Genomic DNA, 24,073 nt, shown 5'->3' with positions numbered 1-24,073 from the left:
TTCTAAAGGCCTTCTGTAGCGCCTCCCTTTCACCGCAGGACAGATACTGAAAATGCACATACTCCCTTACCACGTGTATGGAATATCAATGTAAATATTCCACTTGTGGCCCAAACTGGTCCAGATGAATTTATTTTTAATAATCAGTGATTTCCCAATGCACATTATATTTCAAATTTAAAAAATGAAAGTACTTAAATTGTAAAATAATACCTTTAAAGGGCATTTCCCTAATATTGCATTTGCAATCCAGTTATCCTCATTAATCTTGCACTTAAAACTTTTAATGGATGCCTCACGTGAAGATATTGGCTTGTCACAGGTCTCCATGTGAGCAAATATTAATGCATAACAGTCAAACAGGGAGGTCAAATGCATGCCTGAGAACAAATGCATGGTGTATCTAAACTCAACGGATATTCATTATGCACCAATACCTTAAAGCCATACAAGGAATTTAAACTCAAATCCAAGGTGGTGTCTTGAATAATTTTCATAAAACATTTCTCTAAAAAAAATCACACTCTCAACTTTGGAATTACTTTGTACCTAAAGCATGCTTTGCTTACATTTCCAAATTTACCATCTGAAATGGAAAATTGTAATTTCCTTCATAAAATAACTCATCTAAATATTTCACATCAATGTAGTTTAATTTGTCTAGCTGCTGACGTGACAAGTACTGAACATCAGGTATTACATAGAAAACTCAATTTGCATAAGATGCCTAGAATGTTACCAAGAGAAAGTATTTCTTGTAAAGTTCAAAAGTGTACTGAATAGAATTATAAAATTTCAGTGAGACACATGCAACTGCAATATAATAACCTTGTTAAGTGGAAACCTTTGGCTTAGCAGTGGTGCACAGCATTTGCATAGACAAAAAAAAGTCAACAGCACATTCAGCAACATTTTCACAGCAAGAGTATGTATTTGTGCAACATGAAATTCTTCTTCGGGATTGAGTAAACAATCAACAAAATCCACACAATTGGTTCTCAACTTAATTTTATGGGGGAAAAAAATACCTCATGTCTCCAGGTCACTTTAAATAAATAGGCTTATCAGAATAGAATTACTGCCAGAGTTCAGGGTCTAAACTAGATTTGTAGTAGTGAACATTAGTTAAGAGAGAGCATGTATGACCTCTGCAAACTCAAATAATATGCCGACTCCATACTCTATAGAGTAACAGGTTCCTCTTTTTTTAAATCAGAAACAAAGACAATACTTTGGTGAACACTTTCCAAACACAACCCAACCTCTCTATTTTGTTCCTTAGATTTTACTTCATTATAGTATTCAGTCCCAATGTGTTTTAGAGAATACCCATGCACTTGTTCTCATTATGGTTTTTTTTTGCCATCCATGATGCCCCTTTTTCTTCAAAACCCAGTGTACAAACTGCAACCTGTCCCTCAGCAACATAATTTGGCATAAAATTCTCTCTCAAAAGAACACATGCACAAGTATCTTGAAAACATTGACAAAGACTGTAAATGGCTATAATAAAATAAATCTAAAAGGAACAAACCGGAATTTAAAACAGGAGATTTTAAGTGCCCTTGCTAGGAAACCAATAGAAATTCAATTATTTTTAGATGCTGGTATAGTTCTTTCCCTGTTACACAAGTTCTTACACAACCACATGCAGTACATTTATAGCTAAGGATGTACAATTTTTTTTGGGGGGGGGAAAGCTTTTTCTCTTAACATTAAAGTAAATTTAGTATTCATAGTTTATTGTTGTCCACCACGCCAGTTCTGATTCCAACTTGGCAAAACACATCAGCCTTTTTTGTTGCCAAAGATCAGACCTCAAACGTGACTTCTATTTGGTATCCAAACTTTCCATGATGCACGACAAGCCAGAAGAGTCCAATCTGCAGGCTTCTTAGCAAAGTAATGCCCATGAGTCCATCAGATACCTAGCATCATTCATCATCCTCCTCCTCATCTTCCTCACCATCTGAAAGAGAAGTGCATGGTCGTATCTGCCGATAACGATCTAACCATTTCTCCACCATTTGTGTAACCAATGGATGGTTGCGCCGACGGGAGCTCCTTTGCTGTGCAACGAGAACTCCACCCTCTGTGACACAACAGTCAAGCCATTCTCTTAGTAGCTTCTCCTGCTGGTCCTCGTTACCAATCTGTGAAAAAGAAAATTTCAGTAAAGTTGTTCCAGAATGAATATCGATTAGTTGGTTGTTTCTCGAGCATCAGAATTTATGCATCTCAAATGCACTGTGCCTACATTGTCAATATAACTCAGTTTAAAAATCACATTCACTTTATGATTGTTCAAGATTGCCCATTAAAAAAAACAAATCGTCTATTGTTCACCAACTGAATCCCATAAATAGTTATATTTACAACAACTCAACTCAAAAAGAACACAACACATGAGGAATTGAATAAATTGAAGTTAAATTTCAGGATTACCTAAAGCATTTTAAAACTAGTGACCCGAGTTAACACAAATTGAAAGAAAAATGGAATGTATGACATAATGGAGTATTAAAACAACCACCAAACCCACGTGGGCAGCACGGTAGCAGTGGTTAGCACTGTTGCTTCACAGTGCCAGGGACCAGAGTTAGATTTCCTGCTTGATTACTGTCTGTACGGAGTCTGCATGTTCTCCCAGTGTCTGCTGGGTTTCCTCCGGGCGTTCCACGGTCCTCCCACAAATCCCAAAAGAAGTGCTTGTTAGATGAATTGGACATTCTGAATTCTCCCTCAGTGTACCCGAATAGGAATCGGAGTGTAGCTAGGGGATTTTCACAGTAACTTAATTGAATTGTTAATTTAAACCTACTTGTGACACTAATAAAGATTATGATTATTATTATGTACCTCATGAGCCGAAAGGAAGTGTATGTGCAGTAGCTTCCTCTCACTGTCCACCAGTGGCAAGAAGGTAATGTTGACATCATCATCTGTATTTAGGTTGGCGCCAGCACCTCGATTGTCATAGCCAACATTTTCCATAGCGACCAGTGCAGAAAAATGGCCCCTTGTATACCCCAGAGCTATAGGGCTTTTCCAACAGAAACTCTGCTCCCATAGCAAAGGCAAGTACACCCCTGTGGAGGAGGAGAGTCATATTAGCAGACAAACATCAACCGTAATCGAATAAACTCCTTCATAATATAGGACTAACTGGTTTATAAAAGTATTCATTCATACTGCTGTTTTTGACCACTGGATAACATTTTCTATTCTTCATTATAACCATGCATTTATACAGCCATTAAAACCTTTGCTCATCTGAAGAATTTTAGGGTACATCACAATGTGCATCATTGCCTTCCTCACACTATACACATTTGGAAATCATTTGCAAATAATAATTAGCATTTGCAATTTCCAAACAGACCCCCACACATCTTTTCAAAGTGCTCTTACAGAGCTGAAAAAATTCTCTCGACGCAAAGTCAAATTCTTAACAGGCAGGGCGGTGCTGGAAGGAAAGGATGCAAAAAAAACAAGATGATTACAATCAGGCTAAATAAGCCAAAATTTCAGCCGTCATTTTGTGAATCTTTCCTACTTATCTGTTCTCAGGGACTAAACTACATGTTCGTCAAATTTTCTGCTCTGGCTTGTACAAACAACTTGCTTGAAATCTTTGTTCTACAGAATTGATGAAAAGATTAATAGCATCCAAACGACCAACCACCCATTTCAAAACTTTTGATTAATAGAAGAACACGTGTGCATTTGTTGTGTGTGTAGTAAGGGTAACATGTATTGATTTGCACATGAATTAAGCATTAAACAAAGCAATTATCTAAGTGATGTGCAAAAATTGCAGGGGACATTGGAAGGGAATATATGAGGAAGCCATTCAGATTTTCAAGCCTGCTTCACCATTCAATATGATCATGGTTGATCTGGTTGTTCACTCAACTCCATTTTCCTGTCTGCAACCCTCTCTTCCCCCCCCCCCAATAACCCCCAGCTCTATTGTTCATCACAAATCTGTCTAACACTGCCTTCAATAAACACTCTGCCTCTGGGGAAGATAATTCCACATACTAACGACCCTCAAATATATTCTCATCAGTCTTAACAGTGTCCCCAACATTTAGTCTCCCCCATAATTGGAAACATCCTTGCGGTATCTACCCTGTCAAGATCACTCAGGATTTGTTGGGTTTACGGGTATAGGGTGGATACGTGGGTTTGAGTAGGGTGATCATTGCTCAGCACAACATCGAGGGCCGAAGGGCCTGTCTGTGCTGTACTGTTCTATGTTCTATATCTTGGTTTCATCTGCAAATTTAGCTACCATACATTCGATCCCTTCATCCAAATCATTGATGTACATTGTAAACAGTTGAGATACAAGTACATCTTTCTGCCCACTAAACTGGACAACCTAAATATACAATTGATTACAGTACAGTCTAATCCTACTGTCCTTTTGTATTACAAAGTCAGATCATCCAGTATTACAAACATTTAATTAATCGTCAACTTGGTATAATTCTGTTTCTTTTTTACCTCTACTACATTCTTTGGAAATTACTATGGAATTGGGAGTTGTCTACTTTTGCAAATTAGTGAGGGGGTGTGAATAACGGAAAATTATGTGCTGAGGTGCTGCCAAAACTGCTCAAATCTTAAAAGAGAGCCGAGGCAAAATCTGAGCAAGAGCTTGGTCGAAAAGCCAGTACAGTCATCCTCACTATTTAATGCTACCCTAAATTTGGAGCTTTTTCAGGGCTCTCCCAATTGTTGGCAACAATGATTTTGCCAGTGATGGGGATGGATTGGTTTTACTTTAGAAGAAAGCTGCATAGACCTACGGTCTTGCAACAAAACTGTTAAACTGCACCCAATTCTCCCTTTATCCTTTTCTGAATCCAACTAACAATAGGCAATCCAAGAATCCAACTAACAACAGACAATCCGAGGATTCAGACTGATCAGTTGTACAGGGCAATTTTTAAAATATTGCCACAATTGTGATTCTATATATACTAGAAGATTAGCTAATCTTAAATCACTGTTCCACATAAACCAACATTTTGCCAGCTTATTCTTCAAACAAATATTTCTTACCAATTGAGACATTTAAGAGACAGTTAGTAATCCACAAGTTTCAGTTAATCCCATCTACTTAAAAACCTAATTTCCACGCACAGCTACCACCATTGCACAGCTAAAAACCATTCCTTTGAACACCTATGCATGCTCTGTCTGAGAATGCACGAGGAGCTGGTGAGCAGGATTTCCTCCCAAGCAATGCAAATTTTCCAGAAACTACACTTGGGTAAGCAAGAACAAAGATCAAAGAACAAAGAAAAGTACAGCACAGGAACAGGCCCTTCGGCCTTCCAAGCCCGTGCAGACCATGCTGCCCGTCTAAACTAAAATCTTCTACACTTTCTGGGTCCGTATCCCTCTATTCCCATCCTATTCACGTATTTGTCCAGATGCCCCTTAAATGTCACTATCGTCCCTGCTCCCACCACCTTCTCCAGCAGCGAGATCCAGGCACCCACTACCCTCTGTGTAAAATAACTTGTCTCGTATATCTCTAAACCTTGCCCCTCGCACCTTAAACCTGCGCCTCCTAATAACTGGGGCTGGTTTAGCTCACCAGGCTAAATTGCTGGCTTTTAAAGCAGACCAAGTAGGCCAGCAGCACGGTTCGATTCCCGTACCAGCCTCCCCGGACAGGCGCCGGAATGTGGCGACTAGGGGCTTTTCACAGTAACTTCATTGAAGCCTACTCGTGACAATAAGCGATTTTCATTTTCATTCATTTCAATTGACTCCTCTACCCTGGGGAAAAGCCTCTGATTATCCACTCTGTCTTTGCCCCTCATCATTTTGTAACCTCTATAAGGTCGCCCCTCAACCTCCGTCGTTCCAGTGAGAACAAACTGAGTTTATTCAACCTCTTCTCATAGCTAATGCCCTCCATACCAGGCAACATCCCGGTAAATCTCTTCTGCACCCTCTCTAAAGCTTCCACATCCTTCTGATAGTGTGGCGACTAGAATTGAACACTATACTCCAAGTGTGGCCTAACTAAGGTTCTATACAGCTGCAACATGACTTGCCAATTCTTATACTCAATGCCCCGACCAATGAAGGCAAACATGCCGTATGCCTTATTGACTACCTTCTCCACCTGTGTTGCCCCTTCCAGTGACCTGTGGACCTGTACACCTAGATATCTGACTTTTAATACTCTTGAGGGTTCTACCATTCACTGTATATTCCCTACCTGCATTAGACCTTCCAAAATGCATTACCTCACATTTGTCCGGATTTAACCCCATCTGCCATCTCTCCGCCCAAGTCTCTAAACAATGTAAATCCTGCTGTATCCTCTGACAGTCCTCATCGCTATCCGCAATTCCACCAACCTTTGTGTCGTCTGCAAACGTACTAATCAGACCAATTACATTTTCCTCCAAATCATTTATATAGACTACGAACAGCAACGGTTCCAGCACTGATCCCTGCGGAACATCACGAGTCACAGCCTCCAATTAGAAAAGCACCCTTCCATTGCTACTCTCTGCCTTCTATGACCTGACCAGTTCTGTATCCATCTTGCCAGCTCACCGCAGATCCCGTGTGACTTCACCTTTTGTACCAGTCTGCCATGAGGGACCTTGTCAAAGGCCTTACTGAAGTCCATCCACTTCAACATCCACTGCCCTACCTACATCAATCATCTTTGTGACCTCCTCGAAAAATTCTATCAAGTTAGCGAGACACAACCTCCCCTTCACAAAATCATGCTGCCTCTCACTAATACGTCCATTTGCTTCCAAATGGGAGTAGATCCTGTCTCAAAGAATTCTCTCCAGTAATTTCCCTACCACTGATGTAAGATTCAGTGGCCTGTAGTTCCTGGATTCCTTGCTACCCTTCTTAGACAAAGGAACAACATTCGCTATTCTCCAGTCTTCTGGGACATCACCTGAAGGCAGTGAAGATCCAAAGATTTCTGTCAAGGCCTCAGCAATTTCCTCTCTAGCCTCCTTCAGTATTCTGGGGTAGATCCCATCCGGCTCTGGGGACTTATCTACCTTAATATTTTTCAAGGTGCCCAACACCTCGTCTTTTTAGTTCTCAATGTGACCCAGGCTATCTACACACCCTTCTCCAGACTCAACATCCACTAATTCCTTCTCTTTGATGAATACTGATGCAAAGTATTCATTTAGTACCTCGCCCATTTCCTCTGGCTCCACACATAGATTCCCTTGCCTATCCTTCAGTGGGCCAACCCTTTCCCTGGCTACCCTCTTGCTTTTTATGTATGTGTACAAAGCTGTGGGATTTTCCTTAACCCTATTTGCCAATGACTTTTCGTGACCCCTTCTGGCCCTCCTAACTCCTTGCTTAAGTTCCTTCCTACTTTCCTTATATTCCACACAGGCTTTGTCTGTTCCCAGCCTTCTAGCCCTGACAAATGCCTCCTTTTTCCTATTGACGAGGCCTACAATATCTCTCGTCATCCAAGGTTCCAGAAATTTGCCGTATTTATCCTTCTTCAGCACAGGAACATGCCGGTCCTGAATTCCTTTCAACTGACATTTGAAAGCCTCCCACATGTCAGATGATTTACCCTCAAACATCCTCCCCCAATCTAGGTTCTTCAGTTCCCGCCTAATATTGTTATAATTAGCCTTCCCCCAATTTAACACATTCACCCTAGGACAACTCTTATCCTTGTCCAGCACTTTAAAACTTACTGAATTGTGGTCACTGTTCCCAAAATGTTCCACTACTGAAACTTCTAACACCTGGCCGGGCTCATTCCCCAATACCAGATCCAGTACAGCCCCTTCCCTAGTTGGACTGTCTACATATTGTTTAAAGAAGCCCTCCTGGATGCTCCTTACAAACTCTGCCCCTCTGAGCCCTGAGCACTAAGTGAGTCCCAGTCAATATTGGGGAAGTTGAAGTCTCCCATCACAACAACCCTATTGTTTTTACTCGTTTCCAAAATCTGTCTACCTATCTGCTCCTCTATCTCCTGCTGGCTGTTGGGAGGCCTACAGTAAAACCCCAACATTGTGACTGCACCCTTCTTATTCCTGATCTCTACCCATATAGCCTCGCTGCCCTCTGAGGTGTCCTCACGTAGTACAGCGGTATATTCTCCCTAACCAGTAGCGCAACTCCTCCACCCCTTTTATCTCCCCCTCTATCCCGCCTGAAACATCTAAATCCTGGAGCGTTTAGCTGCCAATCCTGTCCTTCCCTCAACCAGGTCTCTGTAATGGCAACAACATCATAGTTCCAAGTACTAATCCAAGCTCTAACAATACTTCTTGCATTAAAACATATGCACTTCAGGCCACCAGACCCATCTCCCTGTCTGCTCTTCCTCAGAGCCATACTGGCCCCATTCCCTAGTTCTCCCTCAATGCTTTCACCTTCTGACCTATTGCTCCGGTACCCACCCCCCTGCCATACTAGCAAACCTCGCGGCCAGGATATTTATGCCTCTCCAGTTTAGATACAACCCGTCCTTCTTATACAGGTCACACCTGCCCCGGAAGAGCTCCCAGTGGTCCAGATAACAGAAACCCTCCCTCCTACACCAGCTGTTTAGCCACGTGTTTAGCTGCTCTATCTTTCTATTTCTAGCCTCACTGGTACGTGGCACAGGGAGTAATCCCGAGATTACAACCCCAGAAGTCCTGTCTTTTAACTTTCTGCCTAGCTCCCTGAACTCCTGCTGCAGGACCTCATGCCCCTTCCTGCAGGAATGAGAAATTGAGTCGTGACCCACTCCACTACTTTTACAGTCTCAAGATCATCCAGCAACACTTCAACATCAGTCTCTCAATGGTAGAAAGCTAATTTGAGTCAGAAGGTGTTTGAATTCAAGCCCCACTCTAGAGACTGAAGCACATAATCAAAGATGCTCTACTTAAAAAACATTCTGACATGCTTCGAGCTGTTCTCAGAATAGGTCTGTACAAGTTGACTTTGACATTTTAAAATTTCTTACCTTGAAATCGTGTGTATCCTAGAGTCTCACCACGAAAACTCTTGTAGTACTTCACTCCGTAGACTATAATTGGTCGGCGAAGAATGTGAGCTAGAACAAAGATGTGAGTCTGCTCTAGACTGGCTCCAGGCTGAAATGAGTCAACATGATACAATTTATGTTAAACCTTCAAATCAAAAGTTAGTTTCCCACCTATTCATTTTAGATCAAAATATAGATTTGAGCACTGAAATAACTGAGTGTGGTGAAACATTACGATAATCCAGTTACAATCACAACCCTGTGCAGATATAATATCCACATTTCTCTGCAGGTGCTCGAGTTTTAAAAATAACATTTTTCTTGCTTGGCAGTTCCTCTATCTAGAGCAGGAAGCAGCATTATCACTCTCGCAACAAACATACACTAAATAGAAATTTACACCATCAGCAAACATTACTTCTTGATCATCTAGTGAGGATTATTTTTGTAGTGGTTATGTCATACATCTAATCCTTAGTGACCACGTCATCATGATTCAATTGCATGAAATGTCCAAGCTGTCAGCAACACCTGTTTTGAACTGAAAACCTTCCATTGACAGCAACACATGGCAACAGGCCAGACAGCATTTCAGTCATTTAAAATAACACTGCAGTAAGTATTGAATGGACACTTGGGGCAGCAGACAGATCACAAAATTAACAGGCTTGTTTTGGAAATCAGACGGCAGCGGCTTGGATCCTATCCAATCTCAACGGTCATGAGCAACCTGTACTCAATGGATGCCTCTAGTACAAGTCAACCGTAACTTTTTACTTGTGGTTTAAGATGCCATTCAGCCACTTGAAAAAACATCAGAATCATTCCAAACGATTCATCGCAAGTTATAGACGGCAATTCATATTGAATTCCTATAAGTCTTTAGTGAGTACCATGCATCAACTGGGGATGTCATTCAAGGTTGGGGCAGCACGGTAGCACAAGCGGATGGCTTCAAGGCGGCTGGGTCCCAGGTTCGATTCCCCGCTGGGTCACTGTCTGCGCGGAGTCTGCACGTTCTCTCTGTGTATGCGTGGGTTTCCTCCGGGTGCTCCGGTTTCCTCCCACAGTCCAAAGACGTGCAGGTTAGGTGGATTGGCCATGATAAATTGCCCTTAGTGACCAAAAAGGTTAGATGGGGTTGTTGGTTTATGGGGATAGGGTGAAAGTGAGAGCTTAAGTGGGACGGTGCAGACTTGATGGGCCGAATGGCCTCCTTCTGCACTGTATGTTCTATGTAAGACACCTGATGTGAATAAACAAAATGAAAACAAAGCTGCCCCTCCAAGTTAACACTGTAGAAAGTAGCCAAAAATTTATTTTGAGGTGGGTCACTTAGCAAAATAATAAATTAACTCATCATTACTTGGTAGTCACATCAAGGTTTCCATTATATTGCATAAGAATAAATTCTTAATTCATCTTTGGAATTGCAAATTATTCTTCACCATACCTTCCATAATCTTTGGCGTAAATGCAGCATGACTTTTATTGTCACATCATTTGCTGCCAAAGTAACAGCAAAGCTAATGACATCCACCATTTTTAAATGCAAATGCTACAATAACTTGAGACAGTGTTAGTTTGCAAACATCTGCTGCACCACTGAATGGCATCAAATTTCTGTACTTGGACAATAGATAAGGACTAAACCCATCACAAGTTATGTTTTTCTATTTCACGTTCAAGCACCTTCTAATGACATGATTGTTGTTAATGACTGCTAAGCAACCTCACAATCACTGAAAATTAACTACTGCAAGTGTGAATCACATCCTTCATGTATTGAGATTTTTTAAATGAAAAATTTCAAATTCATTTTTGAATTGGCTTTTGCTTCTTTTTTCCTCTCTTAATTCAACCTTTGCTTTTCGTTTTCAGTAAATTTTCCCTCACGTTTCTCAACCTGCCTACAGCCTTTGAAACAGTTAACTACACCATCCTCCTCCCATTTGAGTGGGAATTCTCACCTGGTTAAATTCTTACCTATCTACTTGCAACCAGAGAATCACTTGCAATGGATTTTCTTCCTGCTCCTGCACCTTTACTCTGGTGTTTCTCAAGGAACTATCCTTGGTTCCCCTCCCATTTATGTGACATCTCTCGGCGATATCGCCCAAAAGGCACAGTATTACTTTTCACAAGTAGGCAGACAATACCCAGTTCTATCTCACCATCATTTCTCTTGTCCTCCATTATTGCAAAATTATCAGACAGTTTATCCAATATCTAGGAATTAATGGAAATTTCCTCAAATTAAATGTTGAAAAGATTGTAACCGTTGTTTACAGTTACCTTTTCTAATTCTATTCCTTAGCCAACACTGTCCCTCTCCTAGTAGTCTGTCTGTTCACCGTCTTGGTGTCAAACCTGATCCCGAGGTGAGCTTCCAACATCATCGTCCATCACTAAGACAGCCTATTTCCACCTTTCCAACTTTGCTAAAACTCTCATTTATACCTTAATTATCTCTAGACATCATTAATCCAATGCATTGTTGGCTTCTCTCTCACTCTACCCTCTATACTTTCATCCAAAATTCCAGTGCCTTCATCTTAACTCGCCCCATGTTCCATTGCCATTTTAACCCATTCTTGCTGGCCTACAATGGCTGCCATCGATGGTAGTTTCATGGTCACCATTACGGATACTGCCTTTTTAATTCCAGAATTTATTAATTGAACTTAATGTCCACCAGCTGCCATACGAGTTTAAACCCAAATTGTGAAAGCATTAGCCTGAGCCTCTGGATTGTTCGTCCAGTAACATTACCATTACACCACAAGCTTCCATGGGGAACAAGGGGTATGAGGTTTGGGGTATGAGGTACGACAGGAATGATCAGATTAGAGAAGAAGAAGCTATAGCTCTGAATAGCCACTCAGGACAAAATAATGGACAGATTAATAACACAACAGGCAGAGTGTAGACGTGGCAAACAAGTCAACCTGGAAAAACAGAGTTATCTTGTACGCGCAGATTACAGTACTGATTTCATGGCCTAAACAGCTGTAATATTCTATGATTCTATTACATTACAACCAAAAAAAAGTACTCAACACAAAAATAAAAAGTGAGCATAAGGATTTGGCTAATTAATCATTCTCCCATTAGAACAGGTGACAAGTGTACAATATTCTCAATGCTTATACAGCAAAAGGAAAGAAACAACAGAACCATAAAAGGGTCCTTATTTAGGTCATGATACAAGTTGAAAGCTTGAAATAAAGGAGGTGTTTACCATGTCCCACAAAAAAGACCGACAGGGTTAATGCTCGCAAAGTTAAAATATAGAATTAGATTAGTGAGAAGACTGAAATACTGTTCAAGTATTAACTGACCCATTAATACTAAAACTACCCTGATACGCCATGATTAAATCACCAAAGAATTCTTCTTTGTTTAAGGCTTAGCTCCATTAACAAGCCAGCATTAAATTTAATGAAGACTAGCACTGCAGAGGTAGTTTTTTTGATATTGTTTATATTTTTTTTAATGTTTTATTAAAAATTATTAAATAACAATACAGCAAACCTGAACATGATGCAAACTATACCCATCCGATCCCCAGTCCACGCACCCATCCCCACAACCACCACCACCTCAGCCCCAATAAAGAAAGCAAAACTTTAACAAAAAGACAAAGATGCCCCCTTTGGAGCAGTGTTCTGCTTGCCATGGCTAAAGAGCTGAAATTGTGCTTATGATGCTGAAGAGTAAACGTAGAAATCTAGGGGAAGAGAATCTCAGCGGATGAGATTGAAACCCTGCACGGCGGGCTATCATTGAAGCCATCTGAATTGGAGCAAATTCCATGGAAAGATCCTCGAAAGTGAAGATTGGAAACTCTGGTGAGAAAGACGAAGTTTCAGTGGGATCGATTGACTTAGCGTTACTGATATCTGGGTGGAATCTGTTTTGGGTGCATCCATTGTTTACTGTGCAGCGTGGTGTGTTCCACCAGTTTGCTTGTTAAGTCACATGTACCTCATATTGACTCTGCATGTTAGAGTGCAAGATAGATATTATAAATTGTTTTATCTTCTGAGCCTGTAAAGCTTAGTTTTGTTTGTTCAAAACTGTGGAATCGGTGGCTTTCTTCACTGAACAAATATGTTAAATCTCAAACTTTGACGACTTTAAGCTAAATATTATTGATTCTGAACTAGATCCTACAAACATGTCGGAGGTCTGGCCCAAGAACATAACGTGCTCCAACTACCTCAATGATCAACTTAAACCTCAGAATGTAACAGAAAGTGAAATAAAGGCAGTGGTTTGTAGTACAAACTATACCTCAGTTTGTGATATTTCATACTTCGTCATTAATTACATGCCTAATGCTGTGGTTGTAGTTTTCAATGTCTCAGATAAATAAAACTAGGCATAAATCCAAGTGCCCAAAGCCGATAGCCCAAATTATAAACACATTTATCAGGCAACAAAAAGCAAAATAATTGTTTTAAAAAGTCCATCAGCATAGTGTGAAAGTCGAGTAGAAGTGGACCATTTCATGCCACATTCAACTTAAATAACAAGGAATTGCCACTGTTTTCAGGAAGTTTTCAAAAAAAAAAGCAAAGTTATGGGAAAGCACAGAAAACTAAACATCAAAACAATCCACTGAATAACTGGAAAAGAAACTGCCAATATTTTTACAAACAATTATTTCTACTCAAACCTGAAATTCTCAATCTATTCACATAAGCGTGAAGATGATTTAACTGAATTTTCATCTCCATTGAAAGTCTATTTCCAAATGGAAATATTTGAACATATATTTTAAACAAATATTGATATAACTGATTAGTGTGATTTTTATCTGGCTGCAGTTATTCAAAACTACTGTCATAATCATGTCATTAAAGAGCAATTTGAAAAATGTTAAGATAGCACTCACAGCAAAAATGCCAACTAAAGTATTTGAAACACTGCTCCATTGTTTGGAGAGTTGTTCAGAATTGGTACATTTTTCATGATGTCCTTGGATGAACTGCAATCCTCTGCTATCCATTACACTGCCATTCCTTACATACAGGATGCTATGAAACATCATCCAGTGTTCTAGGCAGTTTCTGAAAGCAATTTGTAACAAATAGGACGAGAGACTCACAGTTTATCTAGCCCCACTCTTCCACAGATCGCGTCATTAGCTTCAAAGTTTAATTCACCCACTAAAATTATTTACCCACATTGCTGTTAGACCCAGAATAAAATTTTTTTTAACAGGCTTCGTTCAATAAACTCAGATTCATTATAAAACTTCCTTTGTGAAAACAAGTTGCAAGAACTGGTGCACATACAATTGTACTATGGAAATATAACTACCTATCACTTTTTTTTTAATACCCATAGCACACACTCACAAAGAAAGGATGTGCAGAAGACAGGCTTCATAAAATAATGGATAAACTTCTCAGGGTTTTGATTCTGTCGATTTGGAGCTCCCTTGTGTGAAAATGGGTCGCTGGTCCCAGTAAATATCTGGAAGTTTTCACCAATGGAACTTTTTGGTGGAGAATTTAGAGCTGGGTAAATTCTTCTCACCTCGGCCTTTCGGGTTTCCCAATTCAGTCAAGTTGTAGTCATGAGGATTATTTGGCTACAGACTGATAACCACACACAAATTTCAGGCAAGGCAGGTAGAGGACGCATTAGGACAGCCGTCCCTCTCAGCTTATTCCCCAAGTCGCTGATTTCAATAACAACGGGTCCAAAACCTAAAGCTTGCCTGCGTGTGTCATTTCCAGTATGTAATTAGCCTTTGCCCCTTTTTCTCCATCAATTAAAAAACAGCCCAACATAGTCATGCTCACCGTATCATGTCACACCACCATCACTGTCCTGCTGCCAGGATAACAGTGGGTATATAGTTGGGAATTCTCCACATCTCTAGACCCCATGAAGTCTATGGCATCAGATCAAACTTGGACAAGAATATTTCTTGCTGACTTTGTGGAGATGAAATTGCATCTCCACGTTGAGGATACCCTCCACAGCGGTAAAAGGGATAGATTTTGAATAGATCCAGCATCTCAAAATGGGGTATCCAAAAGGCGTTGTGGGTCATCAGCCGCAGCTGATTATTTTAAACAACCCGTGTGGCTTGACAAAACCCCACACTACTGTCAGCATCAAACTGGAGGATCAACGAAGAGTGCAGGAGGCCATGCCAGGAGCAGCATCAGTCATACCTAAAAATGAGATGTCAACCTGGTGAAGCTACAACATAGAAATACTTGCATGCCTGAGTGAAAAAAGCATGCAACATAAACAGGGTTAAACCATCCCACAATCACCAAATCAGATCTAAACTCTGCAGCCCAGCCACATCTAGCCTTGAATGGTGGCGAACAATTAGCTACCTGGAGGAGAAGGCTCCACAAATATCTTCATTCTCAATGATGGGGCAACTTAACACACCAGTTAAAGGATACAGCTGAAGCATTTGCAACAGTCAGCAGGCAGAAGTGCTGAGTGAATGATGCATCTCGGCCTACTCCAGAGGCCTCCAGCATCACAGATGCCAGTCTTCAGCCAATTTGAATTACTCCATATGATATCAAAAAGTGACTGAATAGAATGGATACAGCAAAGGCCCTTACAATATTCCGGCAATAGTACTGTAGGATTATGCTCCAGAACTAGTTGCATCCTTAACCAAATTGTTCCTATAGTACTGGCATCTACCTGGCAATGTGAGAAATTGCCTGGGTATGTCCTATCCGCAAAAAGCAGGACAAATCCAACCCAGTTAGCACCGTCAGTCTTCGCTCGATCATCAGAAAAGTGTTGGATGGGGTCATCGACAATGCTATCAACTGGCACTTACTAGCAATAACTTACTAATGCTCAGTTTGGGCTCCACCAGGACCACTCAGCTTCTGACCTAATTTTAACTCGTCCAAATGTGGACAAAGATCTGAACTCAAAAGGTGAGTTTAGAGCAACGCCCCTTGACAGAAAGTTGGTTGGGGTTGTTGGAAGTCAATCTCAGTCCAGGTTATTGTCACTGGAGCTCTCTTTCCCCCCCGCCAACCCACCAATAAAGTCCCGTTCAGATAATTATTCATAGCACAATGTTTGGCACCATTCACAGTTTCTCAGACGCTGAAGCAGTCTGCCCAACAGTAAGACCTGGACATTGCTGGGGCAGAAAAGGGGCCATCTCCAACAAAAGCGAATCCAACCATCTCCCCATGACATTCAATGGCATCAGCGTTGCTGAATCCACCTTGGGGTTACCATTCACTAGAAACTGAACTGGATTAGCCATATAAATACTGTGGCTACAAAAGCAGGTGAACGGATGGGAATTCTATGGTGAGTAACTCACCTGCTGATTCTTCAAAGCCTGTCCATCTGCTACAAGGCTCAAGTCAGGAGTGTGAGTTTGAATGTGTACATGTACATTGGTCCTTTAAGGTAGCAGGGCAGGTGGATATAGTGGAAACAAGCCTGCCTTTATTCAATAAATCATCTGACGAAGACATATGATATACTTGCGTTTATTAGTCAAGGCATAGAGTTTAACAGCAGGAATTGTATAAAACTTTGGTTTGGCCACAGCTAGAGTATTGTGTGCAGTTCTGGAATCCATAGAATCTCTTCATTGCTGTAACTCTCCAACATAGGCAACATCCTGTTAAACCTCCTCTGCACCCTTTCCAGTGCTATCACATCCACAGGAGGGATGCGATAGCACTGGAAAGGGTGCAGAAGAGGCTTAACAGGATGTTACCTGGGTTGGAGAGTTACAGTAATGAAGAGAGATTGGATAGACTGGGTTGTTTTCCTTCGAGCAGAGGATTCTGGGAAGTCGAAGAGAGTGGGGGGAAGAGAGAGAGAGAACCATGATTGATACGGATGTGGGCGGCACAGTGGTTAGCACTGCTGCCTCACCGCTCCAGGGACCCGGGTTCAATTCTGGCCTCAGGTGACTGTGCAGTTTGCACTTCCTCCCCATGTCTGCATGGGTTTCCTCGGGTGCTCCGGTTTCCTCCCACAGTCCAAGATGTGCCGGTTAGGTGGATTGGCTATGCTAAATTGCCCGAGTGTTCAAAATGATAGGTTGGATTACGGGGATAGTGTGGAGGTGTGGGCTTAAGTAGGATGCTCTTTCCAAGGGCTGGTGCAGACTCGGTGAGTCAAATGGCCTCTTTCTGCACTGTTGATTCTATGATAATTGAAGTGATTGCATTGCAAGCACATAGCTCAGTCCCACTCAAGTAGCATGCTAGTCAGATGATTTATTGAATAAAGGCAGGCTTGTTCCCAGTCCTTGGTGACCTTATGACCTTCTTCAAAAAAAATTCAAGTGTCCCAATAATAGTGTTCTTCCGTATTTTTAAAGAAAAATATAGTTTTGACTAATATAATTTGCACAAATTATCCTATAATTAGGTTCACGGCTTTTAAATTACAATCGTGTCTCTTGTTCTCAATTCAGAAATACATCCATCCAAATGAGATTGTTATGGTCAAGGGAGAGTCGAGATATAATTTCCCCCTAGTCCCACCTCTTAGAGAAGAAATATTTTAAACCCTCAAGTCCTGCAATTTTTTAAGAAAAAGACACAAGACAGGCCTTCATTAGTTTAAATTACAAAATAAAAGGTTATTTTCTTAACACCCATAATTGTAAACACAACAGCACTCATTTATTCACACAAGCCACAGACACAAATAAATGAAAAGATGATTACAAAAGATGTAACATGCACTTAAATTTCCAATAGATTCCGAAAATCAATGTTCCAGTCAGTTCTCGAGATGGCAACTGGGCATGTTGCAGGCCTGAGGATCCGCTCTTCCTGAACTGGACAATGGATATTGAAAGTTTCTAGCAATGAATGCACAGTGGCATACTCCATGCCAAGGCAGGTATCTGGCGTTACCAGTTGAAGTTAAGCTCCTGTAGTGAAGATGTAATCCACAGCGAAAGAACTGATCCGCTTCTCTGCCAGTGAGTGAATTGATCAGCAGGGATCTTTTTCTGGTTGAGATGTCTTCCGTCTGTAAACTTTGTACTCTAGTCTTCCTGCCCCGACAAATTAGTAGGGTGTTTTTTTACCACAGGCTAGTTTCAGTCATGTGATCACAATATAGGTGTTCCCATCATCAACTCAAATGGTTTGATGAGCTAAGTAATTGCCACACATTTTAGGTAATGTTTAAAATCCTCATCAACATTTCAGTTATGAATAGCCTCCAATATCTTGATTTGCATTTGCATCTCCAGGAGACCAGCAGGTCTATCAGTCTTGTTATTCTAAGTCACGTTAATAGAAATGGTCGAGGAATAGTCATCAGCACCTGGAAGGGTAGTTTGCATTTTAAGAGTCTTTCCTGAGACATGCCCGGGCATGAATTAGATCCAGTGCTTGTAAAGAAAACATAAAAGGTCACCAGACCCCTGGGGTCCAGCATGTGAAGATAAATTTGCCATATTCCATGCTGCTTTTTTAAAAACAAAATGGCCGTCTTCTTCATAAAATCATGCTTTTATGATGGGGGTGGAACAACCCCAAAATCATGACCAAAACAAATGCATCAATACCCAACTTATCTACTTGCGGCAAAAGTTAGTTATAATTCCATGTCTATTTTAATATTGCAAGTTCTTCTGTTTTATAATAACCATTCTATTCAGTGGGCAGCACAGTGGTGTAGTGGTTAGCACTGGGACTACGGTGCTGAGGAGCCGGGTTCGAATCCCAGCCCCGGGTCACTGTCTGTGTGGAATTTGCACATTCTCCCCGTGTCTGCATGGGTTTCACCCCCACAACCCAAAGATGTGCAGGTTAGGTGGACTGGCCATGCAAAATTGTCCCTTAATTGGAAAAAAAAATAATTGGATACTCTAAAATTATTATTTATTTTTTTTTAAACTATTCTATTCAGAAAGACTCATGCATAAAATCAATTATTAATGTGAATTCCTAGATTCCAGTCAGATTGCAAAAGCATTCCCTTGATAATTAACTGGACAGGATTAAGGAGATGATGGTTTCAGCTTTATTTGTTAAAACAAAAACAATTAAACATGCAGCTCGAAAAGATCTCATTTTAAGTTGGATGCATAGAGCGCTACTTTATTCAGTATCCATTCAAAATAATTAGATTGCAATTTCAGTGCAAAATTACACAACCAAAAATAAATCTACCTGAAAGGTCTTTGAGAAACCTTTGCTGGCTATAAGCTAAATATTGGAAAGAGTGAACACTTTGTGGTTGGGACACCGGGGCAGAGGGGGGAGGGAGGCTATGGGGTTACCGTTCCAGTTAGCAGGAAGTAATTTCCAGTATCCAGGGGTCCAGATAGCAAAGAACTGGGGAAACTCCAGAGGTTGAACTATACATATCTGGTGGGGAAGATCAAGACAGCCCCGCAAAGATAGGACAGTCTCTACCCATCCCCGAAAGGCCGAGTACAATTGGTTAAGATGAATATTTTGCCAAGATTTTTGTTTCTTTTCCAGTATCTCCCGGGGTTCCTGCCCAAGGCGTTTTTCAGAGAGATTGACCGGCTTGTGACTGGGATTCTTTGGGCAGGTAAGGGCGCAAGGATCAGGCGGATGGTGCTGCAATGGGTGACGCAAGCAGGGAGCTTGGCCTTACCAAACTTTCAATATTACTATTGGGTGGCTAATGCTGAAAAGGTGGAGTGGTGTGGGGACTGAGGAGCTGTGGTTCAGGCGGAAGCAGAGTCTGTGAGGGGGGCAAGTCTGGGAGTGTTAGTAACGGCTCCGCTTCTGTTGGTGCCAAAGAAACACTCAACTGACCCAGTGACACATGAAAATTTGGAGGCAGTTCCATCAACATTTCAATTTGAAGGCTGCCTCAAGGCTAGCTCCCATCTGTGAAAACTAGTTATTCGAACCTGTTAGGCCAGATGTGAGGTTTAGGGAGTTGAAGGAGGGGGTTGGTGAATAGTGGGAGATTTATTTTTAGAAGGTCTGTTTGCTAGCCTGGGGGAGCTGATTAAGAAATATGGGCTTACGGGCGCTGATAGGTTCAGGTACCTCCAGGTGCATAGCGAGGTTAAAAAGCCCAGCCTTCCCGGTCAAGCAGCCTGCTACCTGGCTCGAGCAGATTTTGTTCTCCTTAGAGTTGGAGGCATATAACAGCGGATAGAGGGGGAAGAGATGGGCTCAGTCGAGGGAGTAATGGCAAAGTGGGTAGAAGAGCTAGGGCCAATTTTGGAGGAGGAGATTTGGAACGCGGCACGGAGGAGGGTGAACGCGACCTCGTCCTGTGAGAAGCTGAGTCTCATTCAGCTGAAAGTAGTGTTTTGAGCACACCTCACGAAAGCTAGAATGAGCCGGTTTTTCGATGGGGTGGAGGATGCGATCGTTGTTCAAGGGGGCTGGTACACCAGGCGCACGTGTTCTGATCATGGTCAAAGCTGGTGGGCTTCAGGAGGTCTTTATCTGACACCATGTTGGCAATTCTGAACACTGGGTTGGAGCCGTGGTCACTGGTGCCGATGTTTGGGGTTTTGGATGTGCTGGAACTCCTGATGGGAGCAGGCGTAGAGTTTTCGGCCTTTGCTTCGCTTGTGGCAAGGAGGTGGATCCTCTTCAGCTGGGGGTCGACTACACCACCAAGCACCTCGGCGTGGCTGGGTGACCTGATGGAATTTTTACACCTCAAGATGATCAAGTTCACCGTGAGAGGGTCGGTGGGCAGGTTTTACTGTTGATGTCAGTCATTTATAATGTATTTTAAAGAGTTAGTTACTACTAGCTGTTAGGGGGGTTTAAGTTTATCTTGTTGTGGGGGGGAGATTATTTCTATAATTGTGTGTTATTGTTTGTTTTTGTAAACTTTGTACAAAAATAGATAAAATTTCAATAAAAATTATGTCCAAAAAATAATCTTCATAGAAGACAGTAGAAAAGTGATCATTTACCTGACTTGCAAGGGACAGAATGAATGCCCAGTCCTCTTGCCATTGCTCCTCTCTCAGTGAGAAATGTAACCCAAAACTCTGAGAGTACCAAGATTCCCATTCTTTCCAGCGTGTATAAAACCTGACAAGAGGGAAGGGAAAGTGGATTTAACATTCTTCCAACCGAATTTAACACTAGAAATTTGCAATTAGTAAACACATTTCTTTTATTTTACACTACCAACACAAAGCTCTTTCATGGCAAAATATTAACAATTTATTTTGTTTCAAGCATGCAATAGTGCCTTTTCAGTGAACTTAAAATGTGCATTAACAGTCAAAAGTACACCCATTAATAAAATGTCTATGAACTGTAGTCCATCCAGTGCAGGCACACATACAATGCCGATAAGAAGGGAGTTTAGGGATTTTGATTCTTTGAAATGAAGGAACAGTGATATACAAAATCAGAATGGCCTGTGAATTGGAAGGGAACTTGCACGTAATGCCGTTGGTCTAGGTGGTTGAGGTTGCAGTTCTGGATGGTGCTGTCAAAGACGGCTTGGTGAATTGCTGCAGTGCATCTTACATATGGTAGCACTGCTGCCACTGTGCATCGATGGTGGAGGGAGCAAACGTTTAAGGTGGTGGATGGGGTGCTGATCAAGCAAACTACATTGTACTGGATGGTGTTACGCTTCTTTAGAGTTGTTGGGAGTAGTACTCATCCAGATAAGTGGAGTGTTTGTTCACACTTCGGATTTGTGCCTTGAAGGCGGTGGACAAACTTTCAGGGGACAGGTGGTGAGTTACTAGTCACAGAATTCCAAACCTCAGACCAGGTATTGTATAGGATTTGTTTATTGTCATGTGTACCGAGGTACAGCGAAAAGTATTGTTCTGCGTGCAGCTCAAACTGATCATTCCGTACATGGGTGGGAGGGGTCTTTGATTATGCTGCCCACTTTCCCAAGGCAGCGGGAGGTGTAGACAGAGTCAATGAATGGGAGACGGGTTTGTGTGATGGACTGGGCGGTGTTCACAACTCTCTGTAGTTTCTTAAAATTCAGTAACAAGCGTGTGTTGTGCAGACTGTTCGCATATTAACTGAGAAGCATTTAAGTTTCTGCCCAGTTGTCAGAGTATTTATGACAGGTCCAGTTCAGTTTCTTTGAATGGTAACCCAAAGGATGTTGATGGTGGGAAACTCAGAAATGGTATGAGAGTTGGTTTAGCTCAGTTGCCTGGACAGCTAGTTTGCGATGCGAAGCAAGGCCAAAGCACGGGTTCAATTCCCGTTTCAGCTGCAGTTATTGTGAAGACCCTCCCTTCTCAACCTTTCCCCTCGCCTGAGGTGTGGGGATCCTCACGTTAAATCACCACCAGTCAGCTATGGTCACCTGGGACAATGGCAACTTTATTTTTAATGAATATCATGGGCGATGGTTGGATTCTCTCTTGTTAGATATGGCCATTATCTAGCATTTGTGCAGCACAAATATTATTTGCCACTCATCGGCCCAAACATGAATGCTACCCAGTCTTGCTGCAGATGGAACACTGACTATTTCAGTATCTGTATCAGTTTGCACACAATATCCCACAAACATAATTAAGATGAAGTTAATAAGTTTTGGTGCAAATGGTTCAGGAAGGAATGTTAGCCACAGCACAAAGAAACAGAAAAATGTTATATGATTTTTACCACCAATCAGAATAGGCATGCGGGGCACCAGTTTAAATTCTCATCCAAATGACAGATCTTCCAACAATGCAGCACGCTCTCCGGTATAAAGGACAACATGCTCAGATTCTGGAGGTGGATTCAACCCACAACATTCTGGCTCAAAGGCAAAAGAACTAATAATAATAATAGTAATAATAATAAACATTGAATCAAATCAATTGGGATCTTTTCATTTTTTAATCATGGTTTGAACAGTGAATCCAATACATAAATTTGAAGCATTTACTGGTTGAGGTAGTTTACACCAACTGAATTCATAACGCTCCAAGTATCCAGCGTGTATCAGTTGCAGGTCATTACTTGGGAACCCAATGTCCTTTGAAACTTCCCATCCCTTGGTTTTCACCCCATTCTACTGTATGCAAGGCCACAATTTGAAAGCATGTCATTAAAAGATACTAGGAAGACTATAAGTGATGAGATGAAAAATTCTCAACTTCCAAACGCTAGGTTAAAAATTAAAAATTGGGATGGTGAAGCACTATTAGTATTCTACCATAGAAGTACATACAAACAATTTACAAGGCTGATAAAGGCCATCTGGATCAGTCTGTGTTGGCATTTTACCTTCATATGAACAAATAGTTCCAATCATATTTATCCAACCTATTCCCACATTCCTTCATCCAAGTCTAATCTTGAATAACAGATTCTACCTCAGCCACCACTGGAAGTGAATTCCAGTCACATAATTCTCCGCAGTTGTTCCTGTCCCTGCTCGAAATTTCTTACCTTTAATCTTGTATCTATGATATTTTCATCTTGAACCCAAAACAGTGCAACACAAAAAAGGAAATCACGAAAGGGTACCCGAGTGAAAAGAAAATTCCTGCGAGATAAAAAAGCACCTTGCCCTTTTTCAATGAGGGGGAGAAAAATTTGCAAGAGAAGTATCTAAACAAGTGATGGGAAGGTTGAATTCAGGTATATTGTTAAAATGAAACAGTAGTCTGGAGCTGGGGGAGGGGAAGGATCAGCGCCCGCTGTAGAGGTTAGATGTGGGGCTTCTGGCAGAGGAGGAAGTGTGTGGCTGGGTCCGTAGGGGTATTTGGAAGCCAATGACAACGGGGAGGTGCAAGTTGGGGTGGTTTGGGAAGCGCTGAAGGCAGTAGTTAGAGGGGAGCTTATATCCATTCGGGGGTACAGGGAGAGGGGGGAGAGGATCGAGAGGGAGAGGCTGGTGGAGGAAATGGTAAGGGTGGATAGGAGGTATGCAGATGTCCCGGAGGAGGGGCTTTTGAGGAAGCGGCGCAGTCTCCAAGCGGAGTTTGATATACTGACCACCCGGAAGGCGGAGGCGCAGTGGAGGAGGGCGCAGGGGGCGGTATACGAGTATGGGGAGAAGGCAAGTCGGCTGCTGGCCCACCAACTCCGGAAGCGGGAGGCAGCGAGAGATAGGGGGAATCACAGATAC

At 41.7% G+C, this 24,073-nt stretch overlaps 1 protein-coding gene across 5 annotated transcripts in view; it reads right to left on the bottom strand.

Annotated features, from left to right (window-relative positions):
- Positions 1-630: 630 nt before the first annotated feature.
- Positions 631-24,073, bottom strand: part of LOC119979707 (ubiquitin thioesterase ZRANB1) — a 105,415-nt gene continuing 81,972 nt past the window's right edge. For 3 of the 5 annotated variants that reach the window (XM_038822265.1, XM_038822264.1, XM_038822262.1), the window contains 4 exons: positions 20,934-21,054; positions 8,999-9,128; positions 2,860-3,089; positions 1,935-2,153 (listed from right to left, as the gene is read on the bottom strand). In XM_038822265.1, coding sequence (XP_038678193.1) covers positions 1,935-2,153; positions 2,860-3,089; positions 8,999-9,128; positions 20,934-21,054 — 700 coding nt within the window. Of the gene's footprint in view, positions 2,154-2,859; positions 3,090-8,998; positions 9,129-20,933; positions 21,055-24,073 lie in introns of all 5 variants that reach the window. The other 2 variants (XM_038822267.1, XM_038822263.1) reach the window with 1 other exon arrangement.

The sequence above is a fragment of the Scyliorhinus canicula genome, chromosome 16, assembly GCF_902713615.1.
Source record: "Scyliorhinus canicula chromosome 16, sScyCan1.1, whole genome shotgun sequence".
Taxonomy (NCBI): domain Eukaryota; kingdom Metazoa; phylum Chordata; class Chondrichthyes; order Carcharhiniformes; family Scyliorhinidae; genus Scyliorhinus; species Scyliorhinus canicula.
This window is presented reverse-complemented; position numbering and strand designations above follow the sequence as displayed.